The sequence below is a fragment of the Periplaneta americana genome, chromosome 11 (genome assembly GCF_040183065.1).
Source record: "Periplaneta americana isolate PAMFEO1 chromosome 11, P.americana_PAMFEO1_priV1, whole genome shotgun sequence".
In the NCBI taxonomy this organism is placed as follows: Eukaryota; Metazoa; Arthropoda; class Insecta; order Blattodea; family Blattidae; genus Periplaneta; species Periplaneta americana.
Window position 1 is genome coordinate 30,195,595 of NC_091127.1, and position 23,772 is coordinate 30,219,366.

Here is a 23,772-nt window from a genome sequence, read left to right on the forward strand (position 1 = left end):
CTACGTGCTGATGCTTTATCCACTAAGACACACCGGATACCACCCCGGCGTCGGACAGAATTGTCTCTGATTAAGTTCCAACTCTTGGGTTGATGAAGACGTAAATCTCGTGGATTTCATATATTTATTAATTTACATTACTTTTTTTTAACATCTCCACTTCACTTTTTTATTTGTTTTTCTTTTCTTCTTGCAGTTTTTATTCCTCTTTTTCCCTCTCTCTGTCCTATTTTATTCTTTCTTCATGCTCTCCGCCTTTCATTTCATTTTCTTCCATTAGGGGAGAGTTGGGTAGTATCGGACATCGGGTAATATTGGACAGTGCATTTCTTTCATCTACCAACAGATGGTAGTACCTGAATGACATGGTTACATTTCTATATGCGACATCACAGAAACGTAACCATGTTATTTAGGTACTATCATCTGTGGTAGATGAAAGAAACTCACTGTCCTATATTACCCGATGTCCGATACTACCTAACTCTCCCCTATGCTTTTCCTTCTCTATGTACTAATCTTCACACAGAACATTCGGCAGGAAACAGTTTTCGCTCAGATAAATGCCGTAGACCTTTACTATTACAGATCGAACCTGACTGCCGACGAAATAGTATGTACATTTCCTCTGGATCGAGTGTGGAAAAAATTACGGTTTATTTAACGACGCTCGCCACTGTCGAAGTTATGTCAGCGTCGCCGGTGTGCCGGAATTTTGCCCGCAGGAATTCTTTCACATGTCACTAAATCTAGTCACATGAGCATGCCGCATTTAAGCACACTTAAATGCCATCGACCTGAGCCGGGATCGAAGCCGCAACCTCGAGCACAGAAGGCCAGCGCTTTACCAACTGTGCCACTCAGGGCGTCTCGAGCGTGGAAGATTTCTGTTGCGTAATATGGACAGATAACACAGATTGAAGGGCCGTCAAGATTAGAACATTAATATACAGCAGACTTCCATTCAGTGTGATTCAGTTTAGTTCGTGACAATGCAGTACATATTAGAACAGCGAATCGTCAGTTATGATGGTTGAAGGTTAAAATGTCCAATACAAAATGCCCATACCGGTATATAAAAATGTCCACACTATATTAATGTTCACTCAATTAAATGTCCACTGGAAAAAATACGAGTATTTATTCAATATCCATTAATTTCATTATACATGTCCAATGTATAAATCTATTCATAATTAAGTAAAATTCACAATTTTACTCAAACTTTTCGTCCTGTTCCTCTGGCTATATAGACTATGGTATGAAATTTTAAGTTTTATGATATAACACGCAAATAGCGTTTAACGTCGTCGTTTTTATACTCATTGAGCTCCTTACTATGTTTTCTTTTCTCCTTTGGTTGTTTATACGAGGCCTAAGAAAGGAAATTTTCTGCTTATCATCCTAATTTACATTTGCCCCATTTTCATCATCGTCTTATGAATCACTGAATGGTCTCTGTAAAGACATAACTATTACAAAATTTGTGAATGGTTCAGAGTTCGAATCTCGTACATTATTGCAGGACATTCGCCCTGGCTTCGAGTCAGTTCATTGAATCCTATGTCCAGTAATTCGAAGTAATCTCCTCATTTTCTTATTTCTCGGCTCATTCCTCGTGCAGACGTCCAGCGGACCAGATCTCCTAGTTCTCGTCTTATCTGCAAGATAGTGGATATCAGTGTCTCCGTTTGATACAGCCAACGCTACATCATCAGTGCATGTGTTGTGTTTAAAAATGGTGTTAATGTAGATCAGTGCAACTTGTGTTTGTGAAGTTCAACAACATCGTCGGCATGGCCGTGTCGTCACCACCACCCACCCGGCAGCAATTAAAGCAGGCAATGCAGATGGTAGCGGACAACTGGCAACGTAAGTACAACACATGAGATCGATGGTGTCGGTGATGGATTTCTTCATCTTTCTGAGCTTTGTAAAGAGTTTATTTTGGGATTATTGGTGACTCAGAAAATATTTATTTCAAACTCCATGGATATATTTTTTCATTCATAGTTCATTTCCTTTACAATTGAAATGTTATTCAACCTTTCCTATAATGGGGTTCACGTTAGATTAGCTCCTAAAAAGCTAATACGACCGTCTTTTCAATGTTGCCAACTTTTACCAGATATCACTAAAGCAGGTAAAATTACAATGCTATGTACCGTAGAAGAGGGTAAAGTCAATCCAAATTTTGCAATTTTTTAATGATATTGAGGTTATGCATTGGAGCGAAGTTCCTCAGAAAATAGCATTTTGTCGTCATATCTTTCACTTATGAAGACACGTTACAAGAATTGAATTACAATCTATAAAAAACTGTTTTTTTATTTGACTTGTGATCGAAGTTACCTGCTTAAATAGGGTAAAGTCGATCACCATTGAATTTTTAGTTTAAGATCGATTTTAAAATATTGCGGAGTAAAGTCGATCACTGTTTATGTTTTTAAAAAAACAAATTAAGTGTACGAGTATTACTATGTAAAAAACAATAATAATCTTCAATATATGCCTATAGCATTATATAGTGTATCTTTTGCTACTGTTATCATACTACTCGATACAATTAGGCCTGTAGGTCTCCACTGTACAATCGTGACTGATTGCCAACTTACTCGTATAAAACATAAAAACACATTTTAATACTTCACATACCAACAAACAAAGATTTAAGACTTCAAAATTTACATTGAAATACCACCCTTCAATTATAATCTAAAATGCAATTCAACATTGCTTAGGTTTATATCAGATGTTATTTGAAATCTTCCCCTCCTCATGTCATTTTAGAAACTACGTTGTTCCCATAGTCAGGTATAGAAATTCGCCATAATTTCGTCTTCCTCTTTCCCCACTATCCCATCAATGTAAGCTATACTATGACACTTTTCTGTTTATAAGTGTTAGTTGGAGGTATTCCGGTGAACAACTTATTCTTCCTGCTGGTCCTATCTGTTTCGAATAGGTCGATGGCATGATCGACTTAGCCCTACAAAGGTACAAGTTTTCTTAAAATAATAAGTTTCAACACTAACATTTACGAACTGCAAAACTATTATTTCAGGATACAATCTCAACGAAAAGTACTTACGTATACTTCCTGTCTCCTTTCACTGCTGACTATAATTTAGAGTTTGTAAGACTTTGTTTTCATTTAAGAGAAAAAGTTGAAAATAACAATTTTCGCTTCAACGGTAATTACACAGTGTTCCCATTGTTGGCATTCGCAGGCTTTTTGTTGTCCCTCTCGCTTACATTTACAATGTAAGGCAATGAAGTCAGCATAACAAAATTTTAACAATTAACTGAGAAAATATCTCATTTTCAATAAAAATCGCAAATGATCGATTTTACACCCACTGATTGACTTTACCCTCTTCTACGTTACTGAAACAAAAACAATAATAGTAATTTATAGTGGTCAATATAGAGTATCCACCGGCCACTGACCGAATACTGCACACTTTTATCACTGCCAATGTGGCGCTATAAACAAATTTTCAATACTTTTATCAACCACAATACATTTCAATTCTTATTGTACTATATATAGGCCTATATAGAATTATTACTACGTTAACAAATTTAATATATCACTAAATATACACTGGACGAACTAAATGTAATTATTATTAAAGTCGCCATATTTCGTTTCTGGAATTACGATCCACTTCCACTAGATGGCTACCGGCACTAGAAGCAGGGCCGGCAATACATGAAATCGAAATTATACTAAATGTGAGGAATGTTACTACATGTGTAGTATTATGTGTCAGGTTAGGTTAGGTTAAGTTACATTATATGTATAGTATTATGAGAGAGGTTAGGTTAGGTTTGATTAGTTGTGTAGTATTATGAGAGAGGTTAGGTTAGGTTTGATTAGTTGTGTAGTATTATTACTATGGTGGCGAAACTGAAACCTACTGTTACATTAAAGAAATATGGCCGTATTCTTCATTCACTCGCGACGATTTTCGTATATAAGTAAGGTATGTATTTAAGACTGGTTGAATGGGCTTAGAGCTCTCGCAGTGATCACATCAATTTCTGCAGATCAATACTATAAATCCGAGGCATTTTCAAGGTATTTTATCAAGTTTCTATACTGCTTGGGACATAAGTAATACTCACCTTTTATAGTGCAAGAGAGTAAAATAGGATTATATGCGCGAGTAGAAAGTTGAGCATTACTGGTAATTTAATTTTTTGCCAGTCGTTTCATAATGACGACTTTTCGATTCTCATTTTAGTATCGAAAAGTCATTGAATTCCGCATCCATAAATTGGAGAGCTTAAAAATAAATTTCCATGTTTGAAAGTAGGCCTACTTTCAAGCACGATAATTAGAAATACTTATAATAAATAAATAGTTGGATTTTAAGTTTTAAGTATTCACAACAGCAAAAGGTGAATATTACTTATGTCCCAGGCACTATAGGAACTTGATAAAATGCCTTAAAAATGCCTTGGATCACTGGGAGAGCTGTAAGCCCACCCAACCCACCCTAAATATGTACCTTACATACGAAAATCGTCGCGAGTGAATATTCAGTATATTCAGTATTGTACAGTCAGAGCACACAACATTGTGCAATTGACAAAGTCAATAAAAAGTAAACAACAAAACAATAAAATCAATTCAAAAACTCTCAACAACGTTGACATTAAAAAACTCATTAATTTCATAAAATGGTTTGTTGATTAACCAACCAGAGACAAGTCTGTTAAAAGACTTCCTTTCCAGATTAAAAAGATATCTCGGAAATTTATTTGCTATTTTTAACGACATAATAAAATAATTATCCATTGTTTTAGTCAGCCTACACTTAGGTGTGTCAAAAAGGTCACGGTTTCTGGTGTTGTATAGGCCATATTTCTTTAATGTAACACTGGGTTTCAGTGTCGCCAACATAGTAATAATACTACACACCTAATCTAACCTAACCTAACCTGCCACATAGTACTACACACCTGTAGTAACATTCCCCTAGTATAATTTCGTTTGCATGTATTTCCGGCCCTGCTTCTAGTGTCGGTAACCATCTAATGAAAGTGAATCGTACTTCGAGAAAGGAAATATGGCGACTTTCATAATAATTACATTAGGTTCGTCCAGTGTATATTTTGTGATATATTAAGTGTGTTAATGTAGTAATAATTCTATATACGTATATATAGTACAAAAAGAATTGAAATGTGTTGTGGTTGTGATAAAAGTATTGAAAATTGGTTTATAGCGCCACATTGGCAGCGATAAAAGTGTGCAGTATTCGTTCAGTGACTAGTGGACACACTATATTGACCCATCAAAACAATCACCTTAGCATACTACATATCTCTCTTTCTATACGAATATAATACTCTTTCGTCTTAACATCAGAAGTTGCCATTGCGAGAGAACGAATCAACAGTTTTATTATCTTTAAAATATTAATACATTAGAGATTCTCGAGCGACTGTCTAAAAAAATCTTGTATGAAACACTTACGAAACTAGCGTTTTAAGCACTTTCCGTGCTGTCCACCGAACCGACGTCGGTGGACAATCTTCTCTTCTGGTGCTTAAAACGCCATCATTTCGCAACATGTTGCATAAATAGCTGTTTAAATTATACACCTTTCCTTTGTAATGTGTTGTTTTTTGAAGAAGTTAATTCACAGCAGTGGATTAAAAACTTTTAATTATTCAGCGCTGTGACTGAAGCCATTGTTTAGATTGCTAAAAAACGATGAAATAAAGACCAGTTTAGATACCAGTGATGGATAAATATTGTTTATGATTAATCTAATATGAATATGTATTATGTCTAGCAACATAAATTTCATTGGTTTGAATAAACAATTTAGCATTCATAAGACCTAACCTAAAAACGTATTTGTTTGACCACATGAAATGATTAGTACGAAGTCCAAAAACCAAGTATCACTTTAAAATATATACTTTTATTTAACAATTATTACTGTATTATTTTTAATAATAAAAGAGTTCATATTATTAATTACCTTCAAATTAAAAAAAAAACACTCGCTAGTAACTTTTGTTTCATGAATGTTGGCAACTTCTTCAAAGGCAAATGATGCTGTCACGTAACAGAAAGTCTCTTAAGTGCCAGTTGTAGTATTTGTCAGTACCGAAATTCGAAACAAAGTTGGCGAAAGAAAATTCAACCTGACAACTGGAAAATCACTATAATCCACTAGCACGTAATAATGGGGGGGGGGGTTGTTAGATTTCATCCTTAGAGTATAAAGTAAGGAGATCCAGACTGTAAGTGTAGCTTTCACTAAACATTTTTCTAGCTTTGTAAATTCCTGTTTACCTAAGCAATTGTAGTTGTTTTCGATATTGTCTCAAGACTTTCTTTCATTATTAAGTAATTTTCCTAGCTTCATACAATCCTTCTTACACAAAAAATTTAAATACCAAATTTTTACAAAATTTTCCCTTTCTTGATAGATTATTTTTGTAACCTTACAAATTCGTACTTACTCGAAAAATATTTTCTCAACGTTTCCAAGTCTTTAAGTAATAACTGATTTTATTTAAACAGAAAATAACTTATCCAAAATGTTTTAAGTTATTTCATTAATAGCTCATTTTCTTAATCTTGTAAATTCCTCTCTACACAGAAAATATTGTCTTTAATTTTTCTTAATTTCCCTTTCATGAAATAAACAATTTTTCCTGTCTAATAAAGTAAGTTTGTATCATTGTAAATGCAAGTTTAGTCAGCAAATACTGCGTTCAGGTTTGTCCTAAGTTTTCTTTCATTTGTAACTCATTTCCCTAGTCTGTGAACTCATTACACAAAAATAATTTTATTAAAATTACCGTATTTAAAACTCTTTGCTATATTGAAACTTCGTTACAATTTTTTTTATAGATCTGTTACTGCTCAGAATATAGCTTTTTCAGCATTCTCGAAGCGTTCATTTTATTTATAATTCATTGCCTTAATCAGAAATTCCTCTGTTCGTACAATAAATATATTCTTCAATTTATTTTCCTCATTTAATATAATTTTCATAGCACTATAAATCCATGATTAATCACGAAATGTTTTCGGTACATTCTTAAAATTTTTCTTTCAATAAATTAATAACTTATATTATCTTAGTCACAAATCTTTTGTTTCCTGGACAAGTTCAATGATTCATAAGACTGAGGAAATATAAGTACATTTTTCTGCACATATTGTTAATTAATACAATTTTTAAATTTCTAGTTAAATTTTTTGCAATCTCTCCGACAATACCTTGATTGCACTCTTGTAACATATATTTTTCTAAATTATAGACATCAGTTCAAAGAATTTGAGTGACCACAAGGGTCCTGAATACAATAAACATGTACAATATAATGTGATGTGATAACTAATTCTCTTGTCTGCATCTGTGCGAAGTTTTGACAAATTCTAGGAAGTTCCTAACTCCTTCATAACATTCTCACATAACTGAAGTCACAGTTAAGAAAACACGTTTAATCTTCTCTCCAAAAGCTGTTAAGTTTTCCTTTCGCTCCTCACTACTTAACGCTCTCTCTCTGCTAACTTTTAACTACTCGTACACTACCGGCAGTATAAATATTATTGATATACTCATGGCGGGTTGCAAGAACGCATTTATTCCTTCGTTAGCCGCTAACGGACCAATAAGTTGGAAAGACGCGTTGCAAGAAACATCTTTAGTGATATTGATCCGTTAAAGGATTCACTAACTTAGAGAACTGATTTCCCTCCTATAACCAAATAATATTTATTCCTCCGTTAGACAGGCATCTTACGTACATTTTGTGTATTAGCGAATAGCGTAATATATTTTGATTCATCATAATGTTATCTGTGTGAGATTCAGGCATGCGATATTTTGTATAATAGGCCTCTATACACGATATTATAATAATAATATTGCATATCAATGGCTAAAAAGTGATATCTCGTATCTGTAAATTTGCAGGTAAATAAAAAAGAAACTTCGAAATTTTCTCAAAATAGACAAACTTCTTATCTGCTTTGCAAGATCTTCTATTCGAGAACAAAATAATAGTACATTGTCCAATTTTATGAACACAATAATAATGTAGTTAATCTAAATAATAATAATAATAATAATAATAATAATAATAATAATGTAGTTAAACTAAATTACCTTATTTGTAGAAAGATCGTTAACTCTTCAATCGCCTAAACGAGTGAATTAGTGAGAATACTTTTTTGCAAGTTTCTGCAACTTGAATGTTCCAATTTAAATTTTTACTCATATGTATATATATATATATATATATATATATATATATATATATATATCCTACCTAAGTTCTTTACTGATTCACTGAACGGAATTTCGATGCCGTCCATTTTAATTGGAGGCAGATTTGGTATAGTTTTAGTGCTTAACAAACGTGAATGGCCCACAATTATTGACTGTGATTTTTCTTAAGTCAGAATTTCCGTGTCCATGTCCAAATATACTAAGACCTGTAAGTTATACGTGAAAGAGTATAATAAAGGACAGCATGAGGAAGAGAGACATGGAAGATGGAAGCCACCGGCGTAGCTCAGGCGGTAGCGCGTTTGCCTACTGATTCAGAGTTGCGCTCGGGAGTGGGTTCGATTCCCGCTTGGGCTGATTACTTGGTTGGGTTCTTCCGAAATTTTCTCCAACCGCAAGGCGGATGTCAGGTAATCCATAGCGAACAACGTATTCCGAATCTCACCGGACCGGTTTACAACAATGACGTCACGCTGCAGAGAAATAGGAACAAAACTGCTGGAAGAATCGATGGCTGTCATGGCGACTGTATAAGTTGTTGTCTGTGCTACGCTAGCAAAATTTTGCGAAATTTCCGTACTGCCATCTCGTTCAAAGAAGACATAGCATAAACAATTTATTTCTTGAACCGGTAGTAATAACTGGCCCGTTGACATGTTCGCTCATAAGCCATTAACATATTGTTTTTACGTTGTGCTCATTACAAACAATACACCAGAACACACCGCCATGACACAACAGTGCACGATGTCATTCGTCTGCTAATTCCCGTCCTATACAAGAACCAATCAGATTCACTGATGGAGACTGCCACCACCTCTGCAAGCTGATGGCACCGTTGCGACACCGGTGGAGCATCAGTGACGCCATCGGTGAAATTCGGAACACCGTGATGCCATCAGATTGCTCAGCGCTGAGATTCGGAATACGCTCGAATCCTCGGCCTCATCTCGCCAAATACCAATTCCATCGATGCTAAATAACACAGTAGTTGATAAAGCGTCGTTAAATAACCAAGTAGAAAAATGGTGTTTCTGGATCTCAACCTCTAGAGAAAGAATATATGATTTGGTTGAGGAAACCTGCAGAGAACACAGAAATATACGTACAAAAAAAGTAAAAGCAGTGGGAACAAGAAGCAATAGAGACGGCGTAGAAAGAAGCCTCTCTCATTCCTAACATACTCTGTAATTCACTGTTTCGCGTGCTTCCGCACGCGTCACTTGTTTTTCAGCACTCGCACGCGTGAGATTCTTCATGTCCGGCGGGTCATATGTATAAAGTGGGGCGATGACATCAGGAGGCTTGTACAATGAAGCAAAGTGCTGTGTAACCGATATCCACCCTGCAGCTTGTGGCTCGGGTTTCCTCCTTGTAACGCCTCGTGTTCCAGACAACGCTAGTAGCAAGCGTAGATCATGTCTCATTAACAGGCAGTTAGTTTTCATTACATTTTTTTACGAAAATTAAACATCTTATTACTCTTATTGTTTGCGTAACTAGGCTTGATAAAAAAATTGATAGATGATTTTTAAATCCCATTGATTGCATGATTAGGCTACGTATTTATTTTTGGGAGGAGGTTATAATTTTATTAAATTTATATCATATTTAATTTCAATGAGAAAATTATTAGGATTAAAGATTATTTCTTGATGCTGTGTTATAACTAGACTTCGTGGAATTGCCACGAGAATCGTAAGGTTTACTACGCACGCGGTATAGACTGTATGAAAAGGGAGCTTGCAACGGATGGAATATGCCTCTGATGTAAACACTGAGCAGTATACTGCGGTTACAATAAAACCTGTATCCTGCATTCAAGAAATATAATGGATGATCATTGAAGTAGGAAACGTCTAAACATGTAAATACACAATTATTTTGTAGTGAGATATATTAACTCTTAAAATTTAATGTAAGATACTCATATCATCCTAGAATATGTGCATTGCAGTGAAGAGTTACGTACATTTTTAGCAACTGCAAAGTAACCTCAGATGGTCACTTCAACAGTTTTTATTTTCGGAAAATGTACGTTCAACATCACACGATGTAATACGTACATATTTGAAGAACGGGAAGTCACTATATTTTAGTACACCAACTTCAGATGTCTTGTCGTGACCTGATGGTACATCATTTATAATAGGAAGTTGTGAATAGGCAGAATTTTTAGCAATAATGTTCCTCAACTTACCCACTTCACGTTTTCTGAAATCAGTGAATTGTTATTTTGGATAAGGGTTTTGATACTTTATCCACTATATTAAGGGCTTCTAAGAGTTGTAGTTTAGACGATTCTAATAGGATGATGCTATTGGACACGATTTTAAAATTAGAATCAATGAACGGAATGTCTTCTAATAGATGTTCAGAAGGCAATGATTTTACAGCTGTAACAGCGGAACTGTCTGCTATCCAATGCATCAATTACCTCCATTATTTTGCCGTAATGTTCTGCATAAAAATTAACAGCATCCAACCACGTTTCCCAACGGGTCAAGACTGGTTGCGGGGGTAAGGGTATTCCAGCGGCAATTGTTTGGAACAGAAACACTCTCATTGTACTATGTTTGATTGAATTCTTGTCTGCACTGAACAAATGTTAAGCTTTGACAATTTCAACCACAGTAATGCAAAAACAAGTGCTTACATAGGTATACATTAACTGTAGCTGCTCTATCTATTTGGACCGGTCACAACTCTTAACATGAACTGCTTATACTACGAGACTGGGCGGTAGCTCACCTCCTCTATACTACCGTACATCGGCAACCTGATTGCATGCTACGTGTGGCAATTCAACTAAGTCTAGTTATAACTACAGGGTGGAACCGGGATACTTTAGCAATCAATGTACGCAAACATTAACTATAGCTTTTACACACTCGGTACTGGGCACACACTGCGGACATAAACAAAGGTAGTACAGTCTGGTTATGATTGAAAATAAAGTACATGAATATATACCTTATACATGCAAGGTTCCGTCTTCTTCGGTGTCGTTGCCGGCATTACAATGAACAACAAAATACATCCGAAAATTTGCAAACTGAAACGTCCTGCGGCGATCACTCAAAAAGTTTTTATATTTTGAGAACGACCGTTCAACATCACAGGATGTCAATGGTGAGTGCAAATAATACGACTGGTGTTTCGACATTGCATTTGTACACGTTACCAAATACAGTAGAGCGTCTCGTTTAGGCACAGTGAAAACGTAAAGAAAGTGTAGGTAACATGTGGGAGAGGATGAGCCGTACGATAAACACGAGGGATGCATAAGGTTTTAGTTACAACATTTATGGCGGAGCATTAATTGAAATTATATTTTCCAAAAACTCACAAAACAAAAGAACACAAATTGCATAACTTTATCATACACACATTTTAACAAACAAGCAATTGTAATGTTGAAATAATTCAATATAACAAGTCAAATTTTGCTACTTATATGATGTTGCTTTCAAGCAGCATTTTTTACGGTTGTAAATTTCATTCTCTATATGACTAACATAATATCACCGTCTTTTGTGGCCAAATTAAGAAAGCTACAGTATATTGGTCTGAAGTGACAACACTATTTCCTAAACACAATAATTATTCAACTGCCTCCGTGGTCTGTTGGTCAGCATGCTGGCTTACAGATCAGGAGGTCCCGGGTTCGATTCCCGGGCTCGGCTCTCGGTGAATTTTTCTTGAAGAAGAAGAAGAAGAAGAAGAATTCCCTGGGTGTCTGGAGTCTGGAAATTTGTATAAATGTGAGTGTGATTGTGAGTGTGCCAGTTAAATATATAAAAATCACAAATACCGGTATATAAAAATACATCAGGACTGTCGCTGGGCAGTAACCTGAACACACGTTTCAGCGTCACATTGTTGACAAGTAACTCCATCTGTTAGCACAACCATAAAGCATCTAATAGATGCTATAGAGTTACCAACAATGAAAAAAACAAAAAAAAAAAAATAATTATCCCTTCTCAAAGTTCAATTTATTCGGGTACAGTACAGAAGACGATGATATTATGTGGACTGTGTATAGATACTTATTGCATGAATTATCTAGTTTTAGCCTTGTTCTTTAATTTCGTGTGATAATTTCCATGGCCTCGTGAAAGTCGATGTTGAATACAACAGACAATAATAAAAAACAATTGACTATGGAAAATTGCATTTTAATATTATACATGAATGTTTTATCGTATTTACTTCTATTTTTATTTTTTAATTAATTTAACGTCCATTTGCACAATTTTAATGTAGTCTATGTTTTTCTCCTGGTTATGAAGGTTAAATGTGCAAACTTTGGCACATATCGGTCAAAACGTGTAGATTTATATAGAGAAAACACACCCACACAGACACACACACACACACACACTGTATGTGTATATATATATATATATATATATATATATATATATATATATATATACCCACATTCACTTTTATATATTAAGATACTTTACTCGTTGAGCAACAGGTCTAAGGTCTATCTCCAGTTTTTTTACGATTACGTGAAGAAAGAATCTGAAAAATGAAATGAAATAGAAAATGATGTATGAAGTCAAAGACAATAGTATGCAAACAATATTTTATAAAAATGACAAAATATAAGACCACGTAGGGACACTGCTGTCGCCTTCTCGCATCTTGATTAATATTAAATGAATCGGCAAACGAGTTTGTACAACTGTAGGTTTCATCTGGAGTTTGTTTCTATTAATAATTTCTATTAAGTCTCATTGAAAATCATCAACTCATATTCTGTTGATTTGTTCAAGTTTAAGCCGTATCAGACATCGATACCTCGAGAAACACATGTTGGCGCCCTCCTGAAGGAATTCAGGAAATCAAACCCAAAAGCATAATGAAGTTGATCTGAGTGGATTTCTAGATGTGGCGGCATTTGTGCCTACGCGATTTAGTGGATGCGTTTGTCTTTAACTAGGAAGAATAACAATCCTCATTTAAAAATCTGGAATGGAAAATCAAATTTAGGACGCTCGCCACAAAATAAATGGCTAAATATCTAAATCCTACCTAATGCATATGTAACAATGTTTGGCGGCGACTGTACCTTCATTCTTCTCGAAAAAAAATTGTTCAAGAACTCTACTCTGTCCCTCGAATTATGAGAGATTTTCACAACTGGTGTGCTAGAAATCGGCTCGTAATAAAATACTTCCAAAACTATATTCAAATTCTTCAAGTTCAGTGTCCAAAGTTTACAGACGAGTAGCACAATATTTAATTTAATAATATGTCAATGGAGAAAGTCTCAGTCTGACAGTCAGTTTCTTTTTGAATTATAAATATCACGTGCACCATCTCCCAAGTGAGCTGTCAAGTTCCGCTGATCTCATTTATAAATTATCACAGTACTGCTGCGAGAAAAGACTCCTGTCTTGCTATTATGACTATATCCTCCTGAATCCTGAGAGTAATACCGTTCTATACTATACAGGGTGTTTTAGAAATACTTTGACAAACCTTGGGCATGTTCCTCACACCAAAACAAGAAAAAAAGTTCATATAAACATATGTCCGAAAATCCTTAGTTTTTTATTTATTAATGAAAGAACATAATGAAACATCTGTTAGATATTGTCAGCTTTGTAGCAAGTGTTGCAACTTTAATCAATTCAGAAACTCGTAACAAATGTTGAAATGACAAATGACTGTAGTAAACAAGTCTCCTTGGCAACACATAGCCATCTAGGATACAATGGGTGTATCATCAGACTTGTATCGATAACATCGTTCGATTATTATCTAACAAAATGAATTATTATCGGTTACAAACTTAAGTTAAGTTGTTGAATTGTACCTCGAAATGTAAACTTTCTACATGCACAACGGTTTTTAGTTCCATAAACAAATATGATTTTTGTTCTCTCTTGAAGGGTATACACCATTTTACAATAATTTAATACACGAACATAACTATTACTAGAAATGTTCAATGGTATTTGTAGCTTCAGATCTAATCAATAGTAACAACAGTCGAGTCAACGATATAAAACAAAAAATATGAAATAAATTAATGAGATGTGTAAACAATTGAATGTCCCGCACCATGGCGTCGTAGTCTAAGGCAACCTGCCTAGGACTCGCGTTACGGAATGCGCGCTGGTTCGAGTCCTCATGGCGGAAGAAATTTTCTCATGAATTTCGGCCACTGTATGGGACCGGTGCCCACCCAGCATCGCGGTGCACTTGGGGAGGTACGATAGGTAGCGAAATCCGGTTGCGAAAGCCAGCTATAACGGCTGGGGGGATCATCGTGCTAACCATAGGATACCTCCATTCTGGTTGGATGATCGTCCACCTCTGCTTCGGCATGTGGGCGTGAGGCCAGCAGCCGGCTAGGCCCTTGACGGGCTGTAGCGCCACGAATTGTTGTTGTTGTTATTATTATTATTATTTTATTATATTATATTATATTACATTATTATAAACAATTGAATGCTCTTTCATATTTAAGTATAAAAATATAAGGTTGCCTTTTGAAATTTCTAAAGGGAGAGGATGGGGGTGGGGAGTGAAATCTAAATTGAAATTAAACCTGGTTCCAGACTTCCTCCTCAGTATGTATATTGACGTATTTTTTTTTTGTTTAAATTTAATTCAATTTAAATAATTAGTTATTTAGACTGGGAAGTTTTGAAATGAAAGCCCTGTATATTTAACTAATAGTGAAAATAGTTGAAGTTATACGTCGCTTTTTTAGTATTCATTATATTATATTTGTCCTAGGTCACCTGAAAATGAAGCTTTCTTCCAAAACGAGACTTGGTAGACTATATATTCAACCAGCAGTGAAAATAGTGGAAACTGTACGTCGCTTTTATAGTATTCATTATATTACATTTGTCCTCGACCACCTGAAAATGAACCTTCCTCCAAAACGTGACTTATTATAGACCCATTCAACTAGCAGTGAAAATATTCGAAGCTATATATCGCTTTTATGGCATTCATTATATTACAATTTTTTCCTCGGTCACCTAAAAATGAACCTTTGTGCAAAACATGATATACAGGGACATAATTTTATTTTTACTTGCATTTTTATTGTACCTGCATTTCTGAATGTACTTCACTCTCACCCCTTCACTAATGTCCTTGCTCCCGTCAGACACACAAACTTACGGCCGCTGTTGCATTCGAAGTCTTCAAGCAGTGAAGTAAACACTGCATTGTATAGTGTGTTTCAGAAATATGGTTGCGTTTTCTATAGAAGAAAGAACCTATATTAATAATATCGTACTAAAAATGATATTCAAGAAACGATCAATTCAATTTCAGAGAATATGCTTCAAAATGCTTTTAAATAATATGCGTACTGAATTGAAGCCTGCATTGTAATGAACGGCAACCATTTTCAGCAACTTGTTTAAAAATTCAGATTAGCTTTTTTTGAATTGAGGTGGCTAGAAGCAAAGGAATGGTAGTGACATTTGTAATAACATGAGTTAAGTGCATCCAGTGTAAGCAAAAGTATCTAAAATTTTAGTAGCAAAGGGATATTTTAATCGCATCACACATTAAAATTTAAATAAAAATTTCACCGATTTTACGAAAGCTTAAATATTTAAACCCCATTTTCTCAAAAGTAACTTAAGTGCACTTACAGCCCTTTACTTATGACCCCCCTCAATTTAAATGCACTCTCTATATTGTATGTTAACACACCAATAATTAATATGCTAAATAAAGTAGATATTACATAACGAACATAGCCGCCTGAAAAGTTGAGTTTTGAAAAAAAAAAATGTTACTACTCTACTGTATTTTGATAAATTCCGTAAAAGTGATGATCAAACTGAAAATCGTAATATCGTATTTCCCTACAACATAAATGGATACACTACTTTTCTCTCCTCCTATACCTAGTAAAATGATTTGTTTACATATTGCACTAGTAACATCAAGCTCCTGTAATGGAAGGGGGCAACAGTGTTTCCGAGTATGACCAGGTTAATGTTAAAAATGTTGGTAAAAATAAAGTGATGTCCTTGTACTATATTTGTCCTCGACCACCTGAAAATGAACCTTCCTCCAAAACGTAACTTATTATATACCCATTCAACTAGCAGTGAAAATAGTCGAAGCTATGTATCGCTTTTATGATATTCATTATATTACAATTTTTCCTCGGTCACCTAAAAATGAACCTTTGTGCAAAACATGATATATTATATATTCAACTAGCAGTGAAAGTGAACCTTTATATGAAGATATACGTTGCTTTTATAGTATTCACTTCCGTCCAGCCTCACCTTTTTATTTCGAAGACGCCACGAAAATGTGAACTAATGTCTTGAAGTTTGAATCAGTGCATTAAAAACCACCAACTAACTTGATTCATGAACTAGTTGCGCTTACAGAACGCGTGTCAGTGTATTGACCGAAAGGGTTAAATGTAAGAAAAAGAACAAAAAATAAGATAAACATATGCACATTACATTACAGAAAAACAGCGCGTCTGATGTTTATACAAAAAGTTAACCTTATCACACTCTACAATCTGCAGTGACCTCTTTGTTGCTACATGAATTCTTTATGAACAGCAGCGCAGAAAGCAAGCTGTATTAAATCATAATACTTTTTTTAAATTATTGATGCAGACTTCAAGTTCGCAGAATTTATAAAAGATCCATGCCATTCTAAGAAAACGAGAAATTCCAAAGTATGAGGCAATGAAGCTATGCAAGCGATCGAATTCATTGAAAGGCATGGATGTTTGTCTCGTTTGCCAATGTGAAGTTTTCTGTTTCCTTAAATGGAGGAAAACATCACAACATGTGCTCATATGTTATATCTTCATTTGTTAAAATGAAATCTTAGAATAATGCACCTAAAGCCATTACAGGTGCGCCAGTTCCTCTCAGTTGGATTCATTATTTATCTGGCGTTGCCGTTACAAAGGCGTGTTTTTCCTTCCGTTTTAATTGTTTCAGGGTATTACGAATTTGAATATAAAATTAATCATAGTTATAAATTTACATCGATCAGAACGATACGGAACAAATTAATTATAGTAAACGAAATTTCACACCATATTGATTCATTGCAGAACGGTCTCGTGACAGCTACAGCAGACAGGCAATCATGAAACTCTGTGCAGAGGACATTTATTTGTAATAATTAGTAGATAACGCCAATGTTTATATTTCTTTCAATAACAAAGATATATTAATTAATTTTACTTGAGAAGGATTTTCACATTTCCACTATTTATTACTTTTATAGAATATTAAGATACTGATACACTTCTAAAAGAGTAGAACTAATTAATCTCGATTTGAAAAATTAAAAAACAAAATGGGCCATGAGTAAACGGCGAAAGAGATATAAAAGTTCCCCGTACACACAGATACAAAGAAAGACAGACAGATAGGAAGCACATACAAAGATAGACATTTAACAAAACTTCAAGGATAAATAGAGCATATATAACGGTAGGGAGAAAAGACAGATACAAGAGTAGAGAGAAAAGGCAGATATAAAGGAAGAGAGACAAGGCAGATAAAGGGGTATAGAGACAATGTGAATACAGGAATAGAGTGACATGACAGATACAAGGATAGAGAGACAAGGGAGATACAGGGACTGAGACGAGACAGAAACGGGTACAGAGCGACGAGACAGACACGGGGACAGAGAGACGAGACAGACACGGGGACAGAGAGACGAGACAGACACGGGGACAGAGAGACGAGAAGAACACGGGGACAAAGAGACGAGACAGACACGGGGACAGAGAGACGAGACAGACACGGGGGCAGAGAGACGAGACAGACACGGGGGCAGAGAGACTAGGCAGACACGGGGACAGAGACGAGGCAGACACGGGGACAGAGAGACGAGACAGACACGGGGACAGAGAGACGAGGCAGACACAGGGACAGAGAGACTGACATAATTAGACAAGGAGACAATGTAGGTACAAGGGGAGAGAGATAAAATACATACTTAAAGTACAAGTATTTAAGACACAGGACAGAGAGAGCCAGATGTGTGGATGTATTCGTAGGTGATAATGCGTTTTCACGTGATTAGCATGAGGGAATTTCACAGCTTAAAATAGTAGAAGTCGAAGAACACACTCAGTCTCCAATAAACTAAAATAGAATCTCTACTTTATTTGCTGGGAATTGAATTATTCTAGTCTCTTGCATTAGTAGTCGAAAACGCCACCACAATGAGTCAGAGTGGAAAAGAAAATGTTAATACACAAGTTATTAATATAAGTGGAGATATTTTATAGGGAGTGGATTCTTATACGAGGGTCAGGAGACCCAGATGTGTGCGGTGGCATTTCCACATTAATCTTTGCTATGGATTAAATCTTGGTGTCATTTATCTTCGGTACCAGGGAGAGAGGGTCTAATCGTGCACTTCCAGTCTTCACTCTCTCGCATGATCCGAAGTCATCTCTCTCGTATCCTACAGCAAGCGATTCACGCAACTAAGCATCATCCCCCTGTTGCAATTACCGGCCCTGAGACAACCCTCCCTGCAAACACACATGTGCGTGAGTACAGACGAATTTATTGTGTAGACATTTATCTTCCTAAGAGCCTGACGACGTTTAGATTAATATATAGCGACAGAAACCAGTGGAAACTTCAGGATTTCAGTTAAGATTTCTTATGCCTGGAATTATCGAAGATTTTAATATCCTTGTCTGGTTATCCAATATGATCTAGCCGATACAATGCTAGTCTTCGTAGAGGTGATGGATTCATCCTTCCTCCCCCGGAATTTCAAGTGCATCTAAACTATTGAGTATAATCTTACGCTATTTATAATGGAAGTTTTATAAAACTGCATTAAAAATGGAAGAAACCTTTGTTTTCAAACGCGTATAGGTCAACAAACACAAAGAGGGCTTACTCCCACAGATAAGAACCACTTTGCTTTAAAATGTGCACATAGGACTGTAGTAATTGAACACAAAATGCAATCATTGCTATATAAAGATCAAATTAGAGTTGCATAATCTGAAGATGAACTACTGAGAACTGGTAATGTGATTGAACAAAATTGGAAAAGAATATGATATGAAAATTTAAACTTCAAAAACAAAGTCATTGGGATTACGTGGAAGAGAGATCCAGAGAGTGAAAATGTTACCGATGACAAAACAATAAAACAAGATGGAATTACACGTAGGTATGTAGGAAATGTAATATCAGATGAGGATAACCATAAAATTCAGAAATAACCGCACAATAGTAGACTGGAACAGCTTACCTGCGGCAAGTTGTACTACTGTAGTACAGTAGCCGATTATTCCAGCCTCCTATTTGTAGTCCACGTTCTTCCATAACATTAGCTATGTGAGATTTCCATTTCATAACTGATCTTCCTCTTCTTCTCTTACCTCTCGGAGAGTCTTGTAAAATTTGTTTGGGCCATCGTGTTTCTGACATACGCTCATGTCCGTACCATTGGATTTGCTTGTTTTCAACTTTTTTGTTACTGAACAATTAATTTCCATTTTGTCCCAGATATGTTGTGTTTTTACTCGGTCTTATCTTGTAAGTTGTAAACTTCTTCTCATAAAATCCAATTCCACAGTTCTTATTCTATCTCTTGTTTTTTGTGCAATTGGCCACATTTCTGCTCCATACAACATTATATTTTCTACTATACGCTGAAACATCATTTTTTACTACCTTTGATATGTTCTTGCTCCATAATAATCCGTGTAATATTTTTGTGGCCTGTTTACTTAGAGTGATTTTACTATCTATATCCTTTTGACATGTTCCTGTTGAGGTTATATGTGTACCAAGATATTTAAAAATATCACATTTCTTATTATTTCATTATTTATAACTATGTTGGAAACCTCCTTTCCTACACACAGATACTCTGTTTTGTTATAATAAAATATTTAGACCCTATTTACGATATTCTTAATCAATTTTCCTGGCCATATATTCCGTATCCTCATCTTGTGAAAATATTACCTGGTCGTCGGCAAATAGCAATGAATGTAGTGTATTGTCCCCTATTACAAATCCCATTCCAGCACATTTCTTGTACCATGTTTCTAGTGCTTGGTCTATATATTAAAAAGCAATGGTGACAGAGTACATCCTTCGTCAATATTATTTCTTGGGTAATTCTCCTATCTAGTTTTATTTGTGCTGTTGTATTTTTATACATTTGTTTTACTATGTTTATCCATTTGAGTGGTATATTCATTCTTTCCATTGCTATCCACAGCATTTTCGTAGGTACACTATCGTACGCTTTCTCCAAATCTATAAAGATTTTTTTTAATTGTTAAAGTAAATTAAAGAACTTCAGATAAACTGGAAAACATCTGTTGACAGAATGAAGGAATATGTAATTTCAAGACTGCACCTGTAGTATAGACCAGAAAGGGAGAGCCATCTTAGTAGACCTAGAACACGAAGGGAATGAACAATGTTAATATTATCATGAGATCGAAACAAGCTATTAAATGTATATATTGTAGATTATATTGACTATGATGTTTATGCCAACGGTTATTTCGTAAAACAATATACAAATACGGTGTTGTAGGCTTTCTCGGGATATTCCTGTCTTCCCTATCTTAAATTCACTATGGACCTATTCCAATCATATAAAATGAAAGAGAGGTAAAATTCGTAACGCCACTACACTGTGATGTACACATAATGAGCCTCGGTAGACGCAATTAAATTATTCATTCATGAAGGATATTCACGGACTTGTCCAATAAAGCTCAGGATAATTCTTTTGTCACACGCATATGGAACAAATTCATATGAAATGTAATAAATAAAACTGTGAAATATTGTAACCTTGTCTCAACAAGTCACGTGACTGAAGGAGATAAATTTCTGTAATTCAGTGTAAACTTGACGAGTCTTATCAGTAGTTTGTGTTATGGACATGTCATATAAGTTATCATTCTCTGATGTGTACGTATTGCAGTTTGTATGTAGTACATTTTCTTGAACTATGGTTTATAGGGTATACATAAATGGAATTATACAGGATGTCTCTGGACGAATGTAAAATACTTCAGGATAATGTGGTTTGGATTAACCTACATCCATAAAACCTGATATAGCCCTACTTATGTCTGAAATATAAAGTTTGGAAAATTGATGGCAGAACTTTTAACTGGAGAGAGGTATTACAGACGTATTTCTACGTTTTAGAAAATCTTGTGCTATTCCAATACGTTTATTTCATAATTAAGTACAAACTCCGTAAGAAAATAAAATAATTACGCAAGACAAATTACTAAGGTTGCCCTTTTTATATAGATTTCATAAATTGTACCTGTACCGGTACAGGTTCTCTTTTCGACCTCAGTGAAACACTTTGTAGCTTGCCAGTTTCAGATAATATCCGGTGCAGTAAACACGGGAAAACTTACAGCTAGATGGAACCTTTCGATTGTGAAAACGTCTGTATTCCTAAACAGCACCCAATGTATTACTGACTTACAAATGGCTTTTAAGGAACCCGGAGGTTCATTACCGCTCTCACATAAGCTCGCCATCAGTCCCTATCCTGTGCAAGATTAATCCAGTCTCTATCATCATATCCCACCTCCCTCAAATCCATTTTAATATTATCCTGCTACTTACGTCTCGGTCTCTTCAAAGGCCTTTTTCTCTCCGGCCTCCCAACTAACACTCTATATGCATTTCTGGATTCGCCCATACGTGCTACATGCCCTGCCCATCTCAAACGTTTGGATTTAATGTTTCTAATTATGTCAGGTGAAGAGTACAATGCATGCAGTACTGCGTTGTGTAACTTTCTCCATTCTCCTGTAACTTCATTCCTCTTAGTCCCAAATATTTTCCTAAGAACCTTATTCTCAAACATCCTTAATCTCTGTTCCTCTCTCAAAGTGAGAGTCCAAGTTTCACAACCATACACAACAACCGGTAATATAATTGTTTTATAAATTCTAACTTTCAGATTTTTTCACAGCAGACTAGATGACAAAAGCTTCTCAACCGAATAATAACAGGCATTTGCCATATTTATTCCGCGTTTAATTTTCTCCCGAGTGTCATTTATATTTGTTACTGTTACTCCGAGATATTTGAACTTCTCCACTTCTTCAAAAGATAAATTTCCAATTTTTATATTTCCATTCCGTACAATATTCTCGTCACGAGACATAATCATATTATTCGACTTTTCGGAGTTTACTTCCAACCCTATCCCTTTACTTACTTCAAGTAAAATTTCCCTAATCGTTTCTGGATTTTCTCCTAATATCATCTGCATAGACAAGAAGCTTATATGTAACCCGTTCAATTCCAAACTCTGATTGTTATCCTGAACTTTCCTAATGGCATATTCTAGAGCGAATTTAAAAAGTAAAGGTGACAGTGCATCTGCTTGCTTTTGTCCGCAGTGAATTAGAAAAGTAACAGACAGAAACTGACCTATACGGACTCTGCTGTAAGTTTCATTGAGACACATTTTAATTAATCAAACTAGTTTCTTGGGAATACCAAATTCAATAAGAATGTTATATAATACCCAGTGCATTGCCATCACAAAATCCATAAACAAAAAGTGTCTACATTTTATTCACTAGGCAAATAATACACGAATTAAATGTCAGGTGAACGTGTATTCACTTGTGTGTATTGCGCAGACTTTTACTAATAATGTAGAAATGTCCAGTATTTATTTCCCTTGTAAGAACTTGTGAAGGAAAATAAATCTCTTCTCTACAGAGAATCGATATTGCAGCTACTGATTAGAGGCCGGACACAGTACCACAGTCTTGCACTTGAGTGGCTACATATATCTTTATTTACTGCCCTGATATCGAATCTCTGTCCCCTGGGATTGTGTCTGCTGTAATTGTAACAGTGTTTTAATCCGTGCTGGAACGCTCAAAGCAGACGATCTGCTCCAGCCGGCCTTCATTTCTGCCAATTATTAATGCAGCACACGGCTGTAGAAATAGATTCCACGTCGATACACGGACCTCGCGTGTTGCGCGGCGGTCCTCGGGTTGTTTTACGGTTCATCGGTTCCAGCACTCGTGTTCCCCGAAACTCTCTCCAAAACCGCAATCCAGTTCCACACTCACTCGCCCTCTGTAGTCTATTTTTGCTGTTCCGAAATACGTGAGCTCGGGGATGAGACACTCGATGGTCTTCCGTGTTGCTGGTTCTTAAGTGAAGTCGCGCAGCTCCCTGTCCAACATGAAAACATCGGAGTCAGAAGGGACGCCTATTTTCTTATTGCATGTGTTACGCGTTCGGAAAAATTCAGTTCTTTATTATATAGGATGGAAATGAAGTAAACTCTGCATAGTAGTTTGTATAGCTCAACTGATGAATTTTTAAGCTTATAAATTGAATTAATCTACTTGATATGAATTGTATAATTTTGTATAGCTTAACGAAAGTATGTTTGTAAATTGAATTAATCTGTTTACTTTGTATTGTATATGTTTATGTAGTTTGGCTGATGAATT

At 35.5% G+C, this 23,772-nt stretch overlaps 1 protein-coding gene across 11 annotated transcripts in view; it reads left to right on the top strand.

Moving 5' to 3' along the window:
- Nucleotides 1-23,772, top strand: part of Dys (Dystrophin) — a 2,834,509-nt gene that overhangs the window by 299,764 nt on the left and 2,510,973 nt on the right. Inside the window, exon 2 of one of the 11 annotated variants that reach the window (XM_069839226.1) lies at nucleotides 1,625-1,872. The exons of the other annotated variants lie outside the window; for them this stretch is intronic. Coding sequence (XP_069695327.1) covers nucleotides 1,797-1,872 — 76 coding nt within the window. The 5' untranslated portion in view covers nucleotides 1,625-1,796. The remainder of the gene's footprint in view (nucleotides 1-1,624; nucleotides 1,873-23,772) is intronic. 11 annotated transcript variants of the gene reach the window in all.